Source organism: Ruditapes philippinarum, unplaced genomic scaffold (assembly GCF_026571515.1).
Source record: "Ruditapes philippinarum isolate M1 unplaced genomic scaffold, ASM2657151v2 ctg236_1_1_1_1, whole genome shotgun sequence".
Lineage (NCBI taxonomy): Eukaryota > Metazoa > Mollusca > Bivalvia > Venerida > Veneridae > Ruditapes > Ruditapes philippinarum.
This window is the reverse complement of record NW_026855129.1, coordinates 125,477-143,139: the sequence shown is the minus strand read 5'-3', so window position 1 is coordinate 143,139 and position 17,663 is coordinate 125,477. Positions and strand designations below refer to the sequence as shown.

Below are 17,663 nucleotides of genomic sequence, written 5' to 3'. Positions count from 1 at the left end.
ATTCAAGATTTTTGATTTTAATACTTAATATGAACGTTAAAAGGGAGTCAGCAATGTTACACCTAACATATCTCTTATGATCATACTTAGCCTGTCGAGTAAGCCTGTCGAGATTGATATTTTCAATTAATTTTTCTTAAAACAGTAAAGATTTTTATGAGAAATATATTAATGTCATGAATAAATTAACTTATTTTTGTAGAATTAGAAGTTTAGTAGACCACGATACGGAGCACAAACAACTGGCATCTTGCAATGGAAATGAAACGGTTCGTTATGACCTTACCTTCTACGCATTTAATTTGGATAAAAATGTATTATATGTTGATCCAAGCGTGGCGGAGGGAACAGTTCCGATTGACATCAGATTAAACCAGATTTCGTGCGCTTATAGTATGTTTTGTTTTTGGATATATAAAATGTTTTTAAACTTTTCTAACTTACCAAATTTTAGGAATTATCAAAGGATTTTGTCAATAGACATTTCGCTTCCACAATCTTTTTCTAACCATCAAAATTAATGTAAAAATATCTAGATTACCAATTTAAAGATTACATTATAAAAGAACAGTCATACATGCCTTTCACATCTGAAAAATAATTCTAATTAAAACGCTTTGATCAATTTACAAATTTTCTACAACGACAACGTTTATATGCCATTTACAATAAAAATATTATCTTTGTTAAATACTTATATTGTAATATAAAAAAAAAGAATAAATTATATTATTATAACAAACAAATTGCCGAAAAACAGATTACTCCGTGGCAATTGATGAAGACTTTTATGATTGCAACGGAGATAACACGAAGATAAGAAAATCTCAATTGTGTATATATGATGAAGATGCAACAGGTTATATAATAGGATGTAGGTCGGGGATGCATCTGCAAAATTGCGGTAAGTAAAACATCGAAATGGACGTCGATTTTATTTGAATATATTTAGCTCATTAAGGACTATTGGTAGTCATTTTCTCTCTCTGCTTTCACGTGGAGAGGCACTTGCATCAGGAGAAGACATAGATGACTCGAAAAGGCGAGAAAAGAAATCTAAGGTTGCATCCTTTGCACTATCTGCTGTTGTAGTGATCCAGGCCGGGGAATGGGGTTGTACTGACTACAAAAAAGACAGAATGACGAAAAAATGCGCGAGGTCTTAGAACGCAAAAATGACTTCAAAGACATGACATAAACTGGTATATTAACCCTTTTCAGGCTACACTTTTTTCCATTGTTATTACAGGTTATTTTCGATGTAGGTCTTCTCAGCCTATGTAATGTGACATTTTTCGGCCAAAAATTTATCTGTTGTGAAATACTCATAAGATATAACACGGTGGTGAATTTTCACAATTTGTGCTCCTTAAGGTCAACATGTCCGGAGTCGTACCTTTTGTATTTTAAAGGCCTGTAGACCCTCATTAGGTATAGAATATATAGACATACAACCAAGACATCGAGCCCGTATTTCAGAATTATATTAAAAAGCTATGATAGCAGTAGTTATCTTACTACTGCAGAAAAGAACGGAGTGGAGAAAATATAGAGAGAAAAGAAGATGAATTCAGTAAGCCTATGACAGAAATTGGATCAGAAAAAATGCATCTTCTTTTGAACTCCTGTAAGAAACAGACGGCAACTAACATTATAATCTCCCGTAGATCTGGAAACAAAATGGTCAATAAAATATCGGGTGGATCTGCAGAACTATGTCGTTAATATTGTTGATGTACTAATGTACACTATATAATAAACTTTATGACAAAAATTATAGTCAATCTACAATAAGTAAATACCTATCAAAATATTACCTCTAGATAAATACGTGTGAAAACAGCTATACAAGAAATCTATGGTCATCTATAGGTCTAAATAAGATACAAAATATCAGTAAACATCTTATCCCTTTTATAGAACTGTAGAGTGTAAAGGACTGCGGTAACTATCCATTTCATCTTTTAAAAGACCAATAGAGGCAATCAGACTTGATTGACTCTGCATGTAAACGGACAACAGAAACTGTAAGAAGTCGAAATATAATTCTATATTTAGCCTGAAGAAAGAAAAGGACGAAAACAAACAGAACATGATTATCTATTTGATTAATGTTTTATTGTTTCCTTAATAAGTGATCTGTTTCGTAAAATTGCATGCAGTACAAAACTTGTTTTCTATACCATATGTTACACAATATGATTTACAAGATCAACAACGAAAGCATACAAAGACATTTTTTATGTCTTCAAATAGATACACTGTTTTTAAAATCTGATATCTGAAAATAACTAACCACAAATGATTTTCCTGTTAAACCTTTATAGATTTACCAACACTTGCAAATTCAATTGGCGTATATATGTATACAATACCGTTTCCAGCTTTGTGTACTCGTATTTTTTAGTTTTCTGTATTTGTCATTAAGATTAAGTACTATGTGATTTCAGACGACTTTGACTGTCCTAGAAATACAGTAAAATGTCCAAATAGTTACTGTATTTCCCTAAGGTTTGTTTGTGATGGGAGGTTCCAGTGCCCTGGTGGGCAAGATGAACATAATTGTAGTAAGTAATGCGAATAATTATACATGTAAACATACCTAATTTAAAGGAATAGGAACGGATAGATTGATGACTGTCTTATATCAATATTAATCCTTTAAACAGAGGTACAATGACAGTTTATCTGTTGAAATCAACCGTATGACAGAGAAATTTGTGTTTAAAGTCAGTATTTTTTAGCTGAGAAATAACGTCATGGGCGCCGCCATTTTGGTGTTCTCTCACTCTCACGAGACAGACGAGACCGAGATTATGACTATTACCCCCACTTGATTCTTATTACATAAATTTCATTCATAACCATGAATGTATAAAAATGATTTTACAAAAAATGCGTTGACAAGTTTGTTGACTCCAAAAGTATAACTAAGAAGTTGACATAGATACCGATATTGAAAAAAACGCATTTTAGGACATACATGTAATATGGATGCTTTTTTCTCCGATAATGGATGGTTGTTACGTTTACTTTACCATTACAAGTATTTCAAGTCATTTTTTTCCTTTATATATTATAATCAATAAAGTATATGAAAATATCGTATTAAACAGAAATGCTTTAATCAATTTATTGAATACGCCTCGACATGAATTATATCATTTGTCCGATGATCAAACTTGCCGATGTTTTCTGACCACATGATTTAGGCTTTATTTGCAAAGATAAACCATTTTATTTATTTGGTCGATTTAATTTGGGTACTGCAATTAAAATGAGAGAGAAACTCCTTCAAATTGACAATAAATGCTTTTATTTTGAACTTAATTTTCGCGAGACAAGCTGTCCTTTGTATGCGTGTTCAGGTACGTCACCGGTTATGTATCTTTTTTCAGTGTATAAATCCATTAATATATATCAAATACATAACCTTTGTCATGCTATGTCATTAACTACAATTAACAACATAATAACAGTGTTAAGAAACATAATTATAAATATCATCGATAACAATGAAAAGTTTCTGATGCTAATAAATATCACGCAGCAACGACATACTTGTGCACAATTTATTTTTCAAAAGAGTAGCTTATATTGTTTAAATGTGTTCATCAATTTACTCTATATTCACACCTTTTTAATTGAAGTTCAGAATCAAACTGCAATAATTTAATATTTTACTATTAAAGGGACAAGACGGGACTGGAAATATTTTTTTTGAGATTATTACTCTATTTGATTTAGATCTATACTTATAACTTATGTGCAAAATTTCAGATCATAAGCATGCTCCGTTTTTCCAGAATAATTATTATTATAGTGGAAAATGGCCCAAAATTGAAAAGCGTTTATCTATGTGAAAAATTAAAATGTTATGTTTTAGGCTTATAAACCTCAGTGGAGTCCCTTTTTTTTGAATTTTTTTTGGTAAGATTTCTATGATAATAATTATTATTATTGCCATTCAATCATTAACAGGCCATTATTCGTTGGTTCCTTTGTTTCTTTAATTGCATCAATTGAGTGCAAGACTTTGTTAAATAATAACACATGCATTTATTAAAACTGTGAAAAAGTGTTTAATTACATTAAAACGAGACTTCAATAAACATAGCATTGTTTGAAGTAACGCGCATCACTCGGTCTGAAGTGGTGCGACCGATGCTTAAGTAGATCATTGATTGTTTTATTCTTGGATATTGTTACGAATTTTGAACCAAAAATCTTCATCTCTGCAAACTTTTTTTAAAATTAATTTGTCTGGTCAATACTTAATGATATCTTTATCTGTTGCTACGATTCGACCATTATTTATCAAAAATTTAAATATGTGGGTTTATGACATCATGCGCATCTGTTTTTATAAGGCCAAAGCACAAACATTGCAGCGCCTACAGATTTGTAGAAATAGGAGATTTAGCGATTTAAATTTTGTTTTAATATTATTATTTGAACGCAGTAAATTTGCAGATTTATTATTAAAAGTATTCTTTTTCTGATATCATTTGTTCATCCTTACATTGCCTTTCCCTTAAAGTTATTTATATAGATAACATAATAAATATAAGCAGCCAGCAAGATTGTTTTGTTTATTTATGAGAGACTGTTCAACCCACAAATATAATATAACTTGTACAATGCTTATTGTTATATAATTTTCAGCATGTGACAGTAAAGATAGAGACATCATTATAATGATAGAGGATACAAAGAGACCGACACATAGTCAAACAGCCGCTGAACTATTGGCCAAGCAATTTTCGTCTGGAAACAGTGAAGTTAGGTTACTGTATTTTAAAGGGAAACCCAGAATACACAAATTTCCTCTTATACACCGACTTTTAGAAATACGTGAAAAGTATATGTTGGACTTCGACGCAATAAGTTCTGACTGTACCTATAAAACAATGGCTCGTAATATACTTCCATCTTTACAATTTTCAAAACGAGAAACGAAGGCTATCGTATTCATAGAAGATAGCATAGAGTCATCTACTGTCGCTAAGATCATGTTTTCTAATATATCTAATCAAGCTTTCAAAATGTATCGTGTCATTAAAAACTTCAGTTATTCAGTTGACAATAAAAGAACATATGATTCTGTGAATGATGTTCGCATTTCCAGATGGAATGCATTACATGCTGTAGGATATAGGCTTTTCCCAGAAATATGCAAAGGTTGGTAGATTTGTTAAAATATGGGCATTTTCCATTATATCACTGTCAAAAGATAAAAGCTTATTTATAACAGGTATCCTTACTAGCTTCTTTATATATAGTAAGTATTTCCGGTAAATATAAATTTAGATACTGTAACCACTTATCACGTGCTCGTGATTTTTATTAGTTTTCTGTTATAGCGCGGTATTTCTTTTAAGAAAGAAATTCATATCAAACATAAACTCAAAGACTGTCAACTTTCATATCAGAGTGAAAAAGGGGGAATTACGAATTTTACTTCAGATAGATTTCACATTAATTTCACAATAATTAAAAAGCAAAGAACCATACAAGGAAACAAAATTACACGTTCCTTAACAATCAACACTCTTTCAACTAAGTTACTCTAATAGTAAATTCTGAAGATAAAGATATAAATCCCAAGTATCAATTACGATCCAATATAACTTCATGCCCATTAAAACATCTAAAATATTTATTTTAGCAAAAATGAATTAGTTATTGTTTTGAAGAAATGAATTTTTATAGATATATTTTTATTCTTTTGTACAGAAGCGTCATATGTGCCATGTGCTGGTGGATTTAGATGTTACTCCAGTAAGCAATGTATCCCGCTGAACCAAGTATGTGACGGAATAGCTCAATGTATCAATCGCGACGATGAACACATGTGCGATTTTGAATGTCATCAAAAATGCAAGTGTGGAGGCGGAGTTGTGGAATGTCGAGAGGTTAATTTAACTATTTTAGAGATACATGCTCTGTCAAGAAGAACCCGAAGTGCAGACCTAAGTCATAACATTAGAATCAAGGATGTTTTATCCACGGAAAATCTTCATTTTCCTTTCATGTTGAATTTAGATGTCTCATATTGTAATATAGAACTTGTAAGCAATATGGCATTTTCAGACATAAATAATTTATTGAAACTCAACTTGAGCTACAATTTTATAAAAGCACTTGCGAATAATGTGTTTGGAGATCTTCGTCATCTCGTCGAGCTAGATCTCGATGGAAATTCCGAATTAATGGAGATATCTTCTTTAGCATTTCAAGGTTTACAAAGTATTAAAGCATTAAGAATATCGGGAACTAAACTGAAGAAAATTTCAACACTTACATTCTCAAATTTGAAATTGCAAACTATTGATATATCAAACAACAACATTCTTGAAATTGAAAATTACGCATTTAGCAATACATCTGTTAATAAGATTAACTTTGAAGGTAACAAAATAATCAAATTTCATAAGCTCATTTTTAAAGATGTTTTTTCACTAAACGAATTACGTACACCGGCGTATAAATTTTGCTGCATACGTCCGTGTTACGTCAAAGAAAGAAACTGTTATCCTCCAAAAAATGAGTTTTCTTCTTGCGATGACCTGATGAGACATCCAATTCTGCAGGCAGTTTTATGGCTGGTCGGGCTAGCTTCATTATTCGGAAATCTCGGATCAATTGTTTATCGAATTGTGTACGACAGACAAAGACTAAAGATAGGTTATGGAATATTTGTGACGAATTTGGCATCCGCTGATTTCTTAATGGGTGTATATCTTATAGTGATAGCATGTGTTGATTCCGTTTATCGAAGCAGGTAACTGATATCTTTTCTTTGTAAGTTTGTCTAGCTAAGATATAGAAAAAGATATGTTTTATTTGTATAAATTGTTTTTTATATTCCCCTGTCAAAAAGTGTTTTTCATTTGAAATATCTTTTTAACAGGTATATTTACATGGATGACCAATGGAGAAACAGCATATGGTGTACCCTGACCGGATTTTTGTCAACCGTCTCTTCTGAAGCAAGCGTCTTTTTCTTGTGTCTTATAACAATTGATAGACTTCTTGTAATCAAATATCCTTTTGGACACGTAAGGTTTACACCAAAGAGCGCGCATATTTGCTGTTGCATTTGCTGGTTAATTGCAACAACTCTGGCGGCTATTCCTATTTTTTACACAAGCTATTTCAAAAACAAGTTCTACTCCAGATCTGGAGTATGCATTGCACTACCTTTGTCACGTGATAAACCTCCGGGCTGGATGTATTCCGTGTCAATATTTGTCGGCTTAAATTTCGGAACCTTTATCCTTGTTGCATTTGGTCAGTTGTCAATCTTTTTGGAACTTCGAAAATCTAGCATGGGTGTCAAGAAAACACAGCAATCAAGAAAAAGGGATCTGCAAGTAGCCAAAAATCTAATCCTTGTTGCAACAACCGATTTCCTTTGCTGGTTCCCAATAGGACTAATGGGTAATGTAATAAGTATATAACGACCTCGTTGTTTTATGCCAGTTAATAAATGCTTATTCTCACAATTATGAAACTATCATTTTTTTTGTTCGGATATGAATAGGTCCCTGACCTGTATAACTCTTATTATCAATTTAGTGGATGCAATAAGAATTTTACCACAACATATTTGTGAACAATAGAGCCCATGTCTATGTTTGTGGTTGGTATTAAAATAAAAGGTCAGAGTAGGGATCTGTCAATTGTACACAGTTTTTTTTAAATATTTGCTTAAACATAGAATCAGTTTTATCGCGAACCCTACTTAAAGAAGAATAGCTGCATGCCAATTGACTTCTATTTACTGTTTAGAAAATGAAATGATGTGTTATAACGTATATTATAAAAATATATATAATATCGACCTTAATCAATCAGTAATATGGAGAACATGTATTTGTTTTCATAATGTCTGATAAATTGCTTTGTAAGTTGCACACAATGCAAATTAAAATGTCTGCACAGCGTACTAATGCAAATAAGGTAGAATACTTCATATATGTTATTTATTTTCAAATTGACGATATAACTATATACCCTATCGAATTGAACGAAATATGTTATTTTGAGAATGCAATTGGTATAATTCATAAAATTCTTAGATGAATTTGCATTGATTGAATGAAGTGTGATATCACTTTATCTAATTCACAAAAACCGAATTAATTTTTTTTATTACGAAACTTTTTAATGACCTTTTATTAAAGTCGTCAATTCAAATGTAATGTTGTTTTTTTTCGAAAACTGTTCGAGGTAGGAGAAATGTTCAATTTTTTTCAATTTTTTTCACAAATAACATCTCGTTTTCGGTAACGAATCAAAATCGAAATATTGATCACCTATATTTGATAGGATTGGTAAAATGTTTTTCTTTTCATAAAAAAACAACGAGAATGCGACGGATTATCTCTATATTCCAGGGATTATTTCATTGAATGGATACTCAATCTCTGGTGATGTTTATGCATGGACAGCAGTGTTCATACTTCCTTTGAACTCGGCGTTAAATCCTTTTCTATACACACTTTCGGCCATAATTGGGAAAAAGGTACCAATTTTATAAGATATTATTATTTGTAGTGTTAATTCATAATGATTTTTAAAAATACATTTTGTTGAAACTTAACTGCTGGAAAACTTCAAAACGATGATTTATTTGACAGGTCACAAACGTTCCGAATTCGTACCACATTACCCTTATGAATCTTGAGCTTATATGGAAATTGATTCGACTTAAAGAATGAAATGTAGGTATGACAAATATTCAGATTTTTGTCATAAATTACAAGTTTGTATGTATTGAACATTGAAATTACTACTGATGTATTTCAGACTTTTAATCCAAGTATAGAGGAGCAGAGCAGAATTGAAATTGAAAGAGGTAGGCTTGCGTAACTTGAAAAATGTTTGTTTTTCTCTAATAAATTGGTAATTACTCTTTTATGAAGACATTATTTCGATTCTATTTTTGTGAGATATTATGGGAAGTTTTAAGTCTATGTTTTAAAGTGCACATCACTTAATTTTTCTGTATGTGCCATTACTCAAAAGCAATTGAATATCATCTACAGTGATGTAAATTCTATATAATTGTAGATTTATTTAAAGAATTATTATTGAATTCCCGTTTTATTAACTTTTAAGCACAAACTTAAAATATAAAATACGTGAACATAAGTATAATCGTCATGCTTCATAGAAATTCAAAGAGTTTTTTTTTAATTTTTAGTTGAACACATGCAATTATTTAAAGAAAGTATCAATATAACAGACGTCCTGACGACGTTCATACAATGCGATATAAAAAAGCAAGATCTTTAAAAATGATAAAAAATAAAAGATCTGTAATTTATATTTGAATAACTATGTTTCTAGACATAACACTGGCAGGTACAGGAGATATATTTGTTCACAACTGACATTTAAATCAAATATTACTTAGACATATTGAAGAATTTAATAAAACGTTGAACATCGGTACTCTGTGGTACTTGAAGCACGTTAACATACGTGGCGTCACCTTATTGCCAAAGTCTAGTGTCCTGTTTCTCGACTTTATCACTAACTGTGGTCGCACACATTTTATGCAAACGTACCAATTTATGTATGTAAGAATAAGCTGCAGTGTGTAATATCAGAGAGATAGTCAATCTGCAATGCATCACACCATTCATCTGTTGCAGTTATCTAACATTTCCATACAGCTGTACTTAAAACAATGACTTGCGTGCGAGGTCTTCCGACCAGAACCGCTCGTACCCTTTGTAGACAAATATTTTTTCCGCAGTTTGCTCATGTATATTTATCCAGCTTTTTAAGCTTGTTTAAATGTTTTTTCTAGCAAGTGTTTGCGTCGACAACCAGACAACCGGACACAAATGATTGTCATTTAAAATTCTACTCAAAAACTGACCGTTTATCACTTTATCGTATAGTTTTGGAATTTTTCGAACTGTCGCGCTAAAGTTAGATACGTTTTCGGCAAATTTAATTCATTTTTATGAATTTAGAAATGCACGATTGCAACCAGTATCATTCTTTTACCCGCTCCTTCAGAACTTTAAAACTATCAGGAAAATAAGCAACTTCTTTTTCTGAAAGTCTGCACAATTTTGATTTGATCATGAGGAATGTTAAAACCTATTTACAAGATTAAAAAAAAAATGTTTTAAAAAATCTCTTTTTTAGAAAGAGGTTCGGCTATCTTGCAGTACACAGATGTAAGTCGATCGGTTAGAACTAAACGAGAACTTGTGCCAGGTGGGAAGACAAGAAAGATCAAGGATGTTCTTGATGAAAACATGTCTGTAGCAAGTGTAACTGCAATATCTTATCAACTTGCCAATTATCTAGATCTTCTACATAATTCATCTATTACCGTTGAGAATCTTTCAGAAACCAACACTTTTATCCGATACAGAAACAAAAAGGTAAGGGTAAAAATTAATGCAAATCTATCTCATAATACAATATTTTTATACACATTTCAAATTGATGCTTATTTGGTTCTACTTTCGTTTTCTTCTCATAATGCCATCAAGAACATGTTGTATAGAGCCTAGTAAGGCGATAACATTTGGGTTCTAAATTATAGTACTTTTTATTACAAAATGTTACGTTGAGCAGGTTTTTGTTCAACGAAAAGTAAACACATACACACGCAATGAGTTGAAAATATTTCTTTAGCTGTCTAAAGTAAAAGGAATTATTTATTGTAATTTTCCTAGATTAAATTGAGCCATTTTATTTCTTCACAAGAGTATCTTCTGATGGATGCATAGACGAATGATAAGTATGTATTTATGTATGTGTGTATCAGACATTAATCAAACAGTATACTGATTTTCTCGATGCGTTACATTTGAATTATTGTTTTTAAGACTACTAAAACTTTCATTATGATGTCTTCTTTCAATTAAACAAACTAAGATCATTAAATCATCTGCTTTATCGCCACAGGCAAAAAGACCAATTATTGTTCTGGATACGAAAATGACCCTTGTGGACGACGATAAAAAGAAAGCGGAGAATATATATCAATATGGATGTCTGCTTCGAAAGATGGTCGCAAGATGCAAAACGAAAGACTAAAACGCTTCCGAACAAGTTCAAAAATACAAAAACGTGTGTATATTGTTTGTAAGAAAGATATATTTGAATAACATGTAAAGGTCTGTTGAATGAAGTATAGAAGTATACTTAATATTGAAGATTAAGGAAATGAAATAAAAGAACCTTTCCTAAAAAATCAAATAAAGCTAACACTAAGTGTGCGAGCTATCATGACATGCTGTATAGTGCTGACAAATGTAGAAAAAAAACTTATTGTTTTAAGATTATTGTTAGTAAACGTGTTGTTTAAGTTGTCTTGTTGTTATAAACGTAGTTAGTATTGTTGCTCGTATTCTTATTTTTGATTATTCTAAACCATGTTGTTGTGAGTATTTATTACTACTAATGGTGTCACAGACTGATCATAGTTCAAGTCTTTAAGGTGTCATTATTTTGTTCGTTTTATAGTGACGGTTCTTGCGTGCTTGAAAAGATCTCATATGTCCGTTTATCTAAATAATCTATTCGCCTACATGATTTTACTATTAACGATAATGTGTGTTTGTATTATTGGATTATTCGTAATGTAAATTTACTTAATAGTTTTTTTTTTGTATTTATTGTCTGTGTTTATTTTATTTTTTTTTGTTTGTTGTTGATATAAAATATTTAAAGGAAAATTTTGATGACACTTTATTATCACTGTATAAATTAGGGTCACGTAACTTATTTAATATTTGTTTTAAGTCTTTGTTCGTTTGTTTTTATTTTTACAGTTTCCCTTTTTATAATAATATACATCAAGGTCTTCTAACTGATCCTGATATTGAATTTATAGGTTAGATAAATAAAAGTTAAGGTCGTTGACTTCAAACCACTTGCCCCTGACCGCTGTGGGTTCGAATCTCGACAGGGACTTTGGGTTCTTTCATGTAAGAAAGCTATCCAGCGTGCTTCCGGAACGTCGGTGGTTCTACTCAGGTGCCCGTCCGTGCCTGAAATAATGCAAGGAAGGGCACCGGAGGTCTTCCTCCACCAGTAAAGCTGGAACGTCGCTAAATGACCTACACTGTGTCGGTGTGACGTTAAGAACCCAAACAAATGTAAGTTATTCGTTGACATTATAAATTATTTTAGTATAGAATATGTCCTAAGATTTAAAATATCGACTCAAAGTTTCCAATTTTAGGGCAGATAATTCAAAGTTAGCTCGATGACCTACATTGTGTACGCTTAAAATGTTTCTGTTGTTTTATTTTATATATATATATTCTAAGATCATACCATGTTTAAACAATTTCTTTTATGCAGCTTTCGTTTTTTATCATTATGAAACTATTGCATGCCCCTATAATAATCTTATTATGTTTTGTAAATTAGTTTTGTTTTATTGTGAATTCTTAGTAGCGATTTGACAAATATACTTTGCTTACTGATGTAAATATTTTACCTTTGTCTCCTCCGACACTCTAGCTGGGCTCAAGTCGTTATGTGATTCTGACTTACAACCGAACACAGCTACACGGTTGGTTGTCTGTTGTCCATCGCCAGACCACCATTTACAATTGTTTAAAATTAAACTTTCTCTTTAAACACATGGCATAAATTTATTAAACCCACCTATATTCCTTGAAAGAGGCTCTGCCAAAGTGTTTCGGAAAATGATTCCGGTTTATTGCATTTCTGGGTCACAGACAATAAAAATGGATTTTGTAAGTGATACTTTTGAAAATCTTCTTCTCCAAAACCAACAAGACATAAAGCTTAAGCTTTATAGTTTGTTCACTTATTAAACCTAGAGTTGACGCTGACGTCGCTTGATGGTCGCTTAAATTTACACAGCCTCATACCTCTTGTCAATAACTGGGAGGCCTAGAGCTTAGATATGTCGAATGTATTATTGCGCAGTAGACCAATACCACTAGTCTTTTACACAAACTTAGCATAAACTGTTTAAATGTTTTTTTTTTTATTAAATTTAGTGTTTAATGTATAACCTACTCTCTTACATTACTAATTTAAAATAGAAAAAGTAAATTTGGCATTTTAACAGAACAAATCACAATCAAATTGTATATTCGTCCTTTTGCTTTAACTACGAAATATAGTAAATAAACTTGAAGTAGACATTCATAGTTTTAGTGCTTAATTCTGATATTTGAAGCAACAGATGGACAAGATAGGCGCTTATTTTAAAAACAATTAATTCAATGGAGTTTTATATTATTAATGTCAAAGCCTTAAGGGTCGAGTACCGCTGATTTCATTGATACATAAATAATGTCAAACATTTAAGAATAAAACATTTCATACGTGTACAGGTGCCAAACAGCATTTAACCATTGGTGTTATCTGATTTATTATAATGATAATGAAATGAAGCCATTCATTCATTTGAAATGAGGAAATGAAATCGGAAACCTCTATCAATCCCCTAGCATATGTTGTCTTACTACTGAAAATGTTGCGATCAGAGATTCCGAAGGAACAACGGACTATAGCAACACTGATATGAAGTACATATGTATTAGGGAAGTATTATGCTATTGTGAAAAGAATATTTCACAAAGGTTAGGTCTCCTAAGGGCAAAATATACAAAAAAATAAAAGATGGAAATTTCAGATTAGGTTTGATAATGTTTTGTTTATGAGAGGTACTGATAGAAGCGACAGCCCCAAAAACTGGCTGAAGTATTAGAATCAGTCTTATCAATATAGACAGAGAGGAAAAATAATATTGTACTTTTGTAAATTATAAAGGTCATGCGGTGCATTCTAACTTCAAATTATTCACGTGATGAAGACTTTATTATATATTTTCAATAAAATAGAACCGATGAATGAATTCAACATTTCGAATCATAATGAGAAAGATTGTAAACGTTCGACTTTTATATATAATTTGGTTGATGGCATTTTATTATTATTTCCATTAACGTCCGTTATTATATGACAAGGACATGTAAAACTTCAAAAATCGGTAAATGTTGGAAATTTGTGTTTGTCTTGAACATAACTAGGTGATATCGACTTTGTCACGATACACATCGGGAAAAGATCTTGAAAAAGGGTGATCCCTCGGAAGAATAAAAAACAACAAAACCACACGAAAACTGCAGATTCGATTTGATTGAGTCTGTACATGAGGGATTATAAATGTGCAACATCCCTCATACCCCCTCCTCTAGCACACGTAGATGACGCTGATGTTTACGCTTAACGTTTTTATTGGATTTCATACAAACTTATCATGACACGAAACGTTCGATAAATTTTATCAAAACATCTGTTTTGTCTAAATGCAACTAACATCGTTTTGAAAGCCTTTGAATCACATCATTTTCAGACCCAGCATCAATTGTCAATACAAAAGCAACTGCAAGCGGGCCAATATAGGATGAACATTGTAGTTTACAATGGATTTTCTAAAAAAAAATCATCTTCTTTTATAAAAATGGGTCAAAGAATGGTCGGTTTGCATTTGTATACCAAATATGAGGCTGTGATGTTATGAATGTTTCTACTATTTACCATTTATGTCGAAAATTTGTAGGAAATTTAACTAAGTCAGTAAACAAAAAGTGAATGAGCAAAAGATATTAAATCATATAACACATTATGGGACTACGTGTTAATGCTGTATACCAAATATCAAGAGGCTTTGACAAATAGTTGTTGAAAAAAACTGTTACAGACATTTCTTACCATTGACAATTAACGTCAAAAGTTGAACTAAGTCGGTAGACAGTAAGTGGATGAGCTACAAACCTGAAATCGAATCCCACTGTATGGAATCACATCTAATGTTGTATACTAAATATTAAGAGGCTTTCATAAGTAGTTGCTGAGAAAACTGTTACGAAAATTTCCTACCATTCTCCATCAATGTTGAAAATTTAACTAAGTCGGTAAACAGAAAATGGATGAGCAACAGACCTGAAATCAAATACCGCAGTATGGGACTGTGTGTAAATGCTATATACTTAATATCAAGAGGCTGTGATAAATAGTTGCTGAGAAAACTGTTACGAAAATTTCCTACCATTCACCATTAAATTTAAATTAAACTAAGTCGGTAAACAGAAAGTGGATGAGCGACAGATTGAGAAAACTTACGGAAATATTTTCCCCACCCACCCCCCTGAAGCCCGACATTTAGCATACAATAACCCGGGTTTGAACCTGTGCAACCCCGGCCGAAAAATTAATTAACATTTCATACTAACTTGACAGTCAATGTCATTTATAAATCAAAAGTATACTTGTTTTTATTTGAAATACCATAACAGTTTTGTCTAAAATATTCTTTTGTTCCGTAATTGAATGTTTGAAATAAAAAATGACACTTTTTGAAGTTTGTAGACGGCAACAGCAATGTAAACGACATCATCACTAAAGCAAATAGCTCGAGCATTTTTTTCGAGATATCGAGATAACATGACTTTTTTGCTGGTTTTTGTTGTCTTGTTATATTTCAATTATCATGAACAAAGATGGAAAATGTTTGATAAACAATGTTTTAAAGTTCCGGCTAAAAACAAGAATAAGACGTTTAATGTACTTCTCTTTTTTGACCTTAAAAATATGTGCATTAACGTGTTTACTTAGGTTGTAATAATTTCCTAGTGATATTTCAGGTCCATAACTATAACGTAATAATTACGTATTTTCATGAATAAGCATACGTTTTGCCTGTTTTGCAAAAAACATTTCAGTTGTGCCCGTAGCGCAAAAAAAATCCCAGTTGCGTATTTTAGTCATACCGCTTCTTCCCTGTCCGAATTTGTTATTAGAATATAGACTGGCTCATTGACACATTATTTATTAGGTAAATAAAATTAGATAATAAAAAGAATATGATATTTAAACATGGCACTTTTACTTCAGTCAAACGTTTATTTTAAAACAGTGTGATTTTGTTAATACATGTACAAAAAATATACACAAAAGCAAAACTAGAATTTCCCCCAGTGCAGAATAGCCGACAGCATAATATTATCTACTAACCGTCACGTGCACGCGGCGTCTAATGATGGTTCGTACTCCGAATAATTACCGCAGACGGAAAATGCCAAGTGAGACGATTTGAACGAATTTTCAGTATGTATTCCCTCGTTTAAAATGGATATTTATTATACTGAACTATATACGAGGAAGACAACTACCAGAAAACAACCGTTTTCATATACAGCAGTTGTCACACTGTATGTAAAACACGTCAAAAAATTAGACTTTAGTTTTGTCGTTTCAAATTCTTAGTTTACAACTTCTTGGAAATTCTTACGGTTTGTTTTATTCAATTTTTTATATTTTTTTATTTTTATTTTTTATAATTATTATTATTATTATTTATTTTATTTCCTTTTTGAATAATTTATTGATGAAATAATAAGCAAACGTTTGTGTAGTCACTGTTATGATGAATATATTGTGATATGAGAAACCATTGTGTGGTAAGATCATGTTTGTTTACATCTACCTAAATATTTGTTCGTGTTCGCTAGGATGGGTAGGCTTAGGGATGTCCGGAAATGGGAACATGTTTTCAGGAGATGTTGCAGTTGGTTGGGATCTTGACAATGGAACTGTCCCGTTTTCAGTACGTATATATATTAATTTTGTTTTTAGTTATTTGGTTTTGGGGTTTTTTTTTCATAAAAAAATGTTGACACGTATATACTGAACAATGCGTAAGAAATCTAGAACAATTCATCCTTTTATTTTTAATAGTACACTTTATCCAGTTAAAAACATCGATCTTGTGCAAAGGAAAAGGCGATTTTTTGTGAAACTTGTGTAAATGTAACTGTGACACCTGATATTTTATGACAAACTGTAAGTGTGACACTTGAGTTTTGTTACAAACTGTAAATGTGACACTTGATTCATGTAATAAACTATAATTGTGACACTTGATTCTTGTGAAAAACTGTAATTATGACACATGATTATTGTGACAAAATGTAATTGTGACACTTTATTCTTGTGATAAAATGTAATTGTGACACTTGATTCTTGTCACTAACTGTAATTGTGACACTTGATTCTTGTGACAATCTGTAATTGTGACACTTGATTCTTGTAACTAACTGTAATTGTGACACTTGATTCTTGTGACAATCTGTAATTGTGACACTTGATTCTTGTAACTAACTGTAATTGTAACACTTTATTCTTGTGACAATCTGTAATTGTGACACTTGATTCTTGTAACTAACTGTAATTGTAACACTTTATTCTTGTGACCATCTGTAATTGTGACATTTTCTTCTTGTGACAAACTGTAATTGTGACATTTGATTCTTGTGACAATCTGTAATTGTGACACTTGATAATTGCGACAATCTGTAATTGTGACACTTGATTCTTGTAAAAATCTTTTATTGCGACACTTTATTCTTGCGACAAATTGTAACTGTGACATTTGATTCTTGCGACAAACTGTAATTGTGACAATTGATTCTTGCGACAAACTATTATTGTGATACTTGATTCTTGTGACAATCTGTAATTGTGACACTTGATTTTTGTGACAATCTGTAATTATGACACTTGATTCTTGTAACAATCTGTAAATGTGACACTTTATTCTTGTGACAATCTGTATTGTGACACTTGGTTCTTGTAAC

At 31.5% G+C, this 17,663-nt stretch overlaps 1 protein-coding gene across 1 annotated transcript in view; it reads left to right on the top strand.

The window, feature by feature from the left end:
• The window catches only part of LOC132742201 (uncharacterized), a 51,954-nt gene extending 38,982 nt beyond the window's left edge, over window positions 1-12,972 (top strand). The window contains exons 18-27 of the mRNA XM_060730533.1: window positions 203-393; window positions 761-904; window positions 2,451-2,567; window positions 4,666-5,181; window positions 5,737-6,784; window positions 6,914-7,443; window positions 8,403-8,530; window positions 8,815-8,863; window positions 10,171-10,412; window positions 10,942-12,972. Of these exons, the coding sequence (XP_060586516.1) occupies window positions 203-393; window positions 761-904; window positions 2,451-2,567; window positions 4,666-5,181; window positions 5,737-6,784; window positions 6,914-7,443; window positions 8,403-8,530; window positions 8,815-8,863; window positions 10,171-10,412; window positions 10,942-11,073 (3,097 nt within the window). The 3' untranslated portion in view covers window positions 11,074-12,972. The remainder of the gene's footprint in view (window positions 1-202; window positions 394-760; window positions 905-2,450; window positions 2,568-4,665; window positions 5,182-5,736; window positions 6,785-6,913; window positions 7,444-8,402; window positions 8,531-8,814; window positions 8,864-10,170; window positions 10,413-10,941) is intronic.
• Window positions 12,973-17,663: the final 4,691 nt, after the last annotated feature.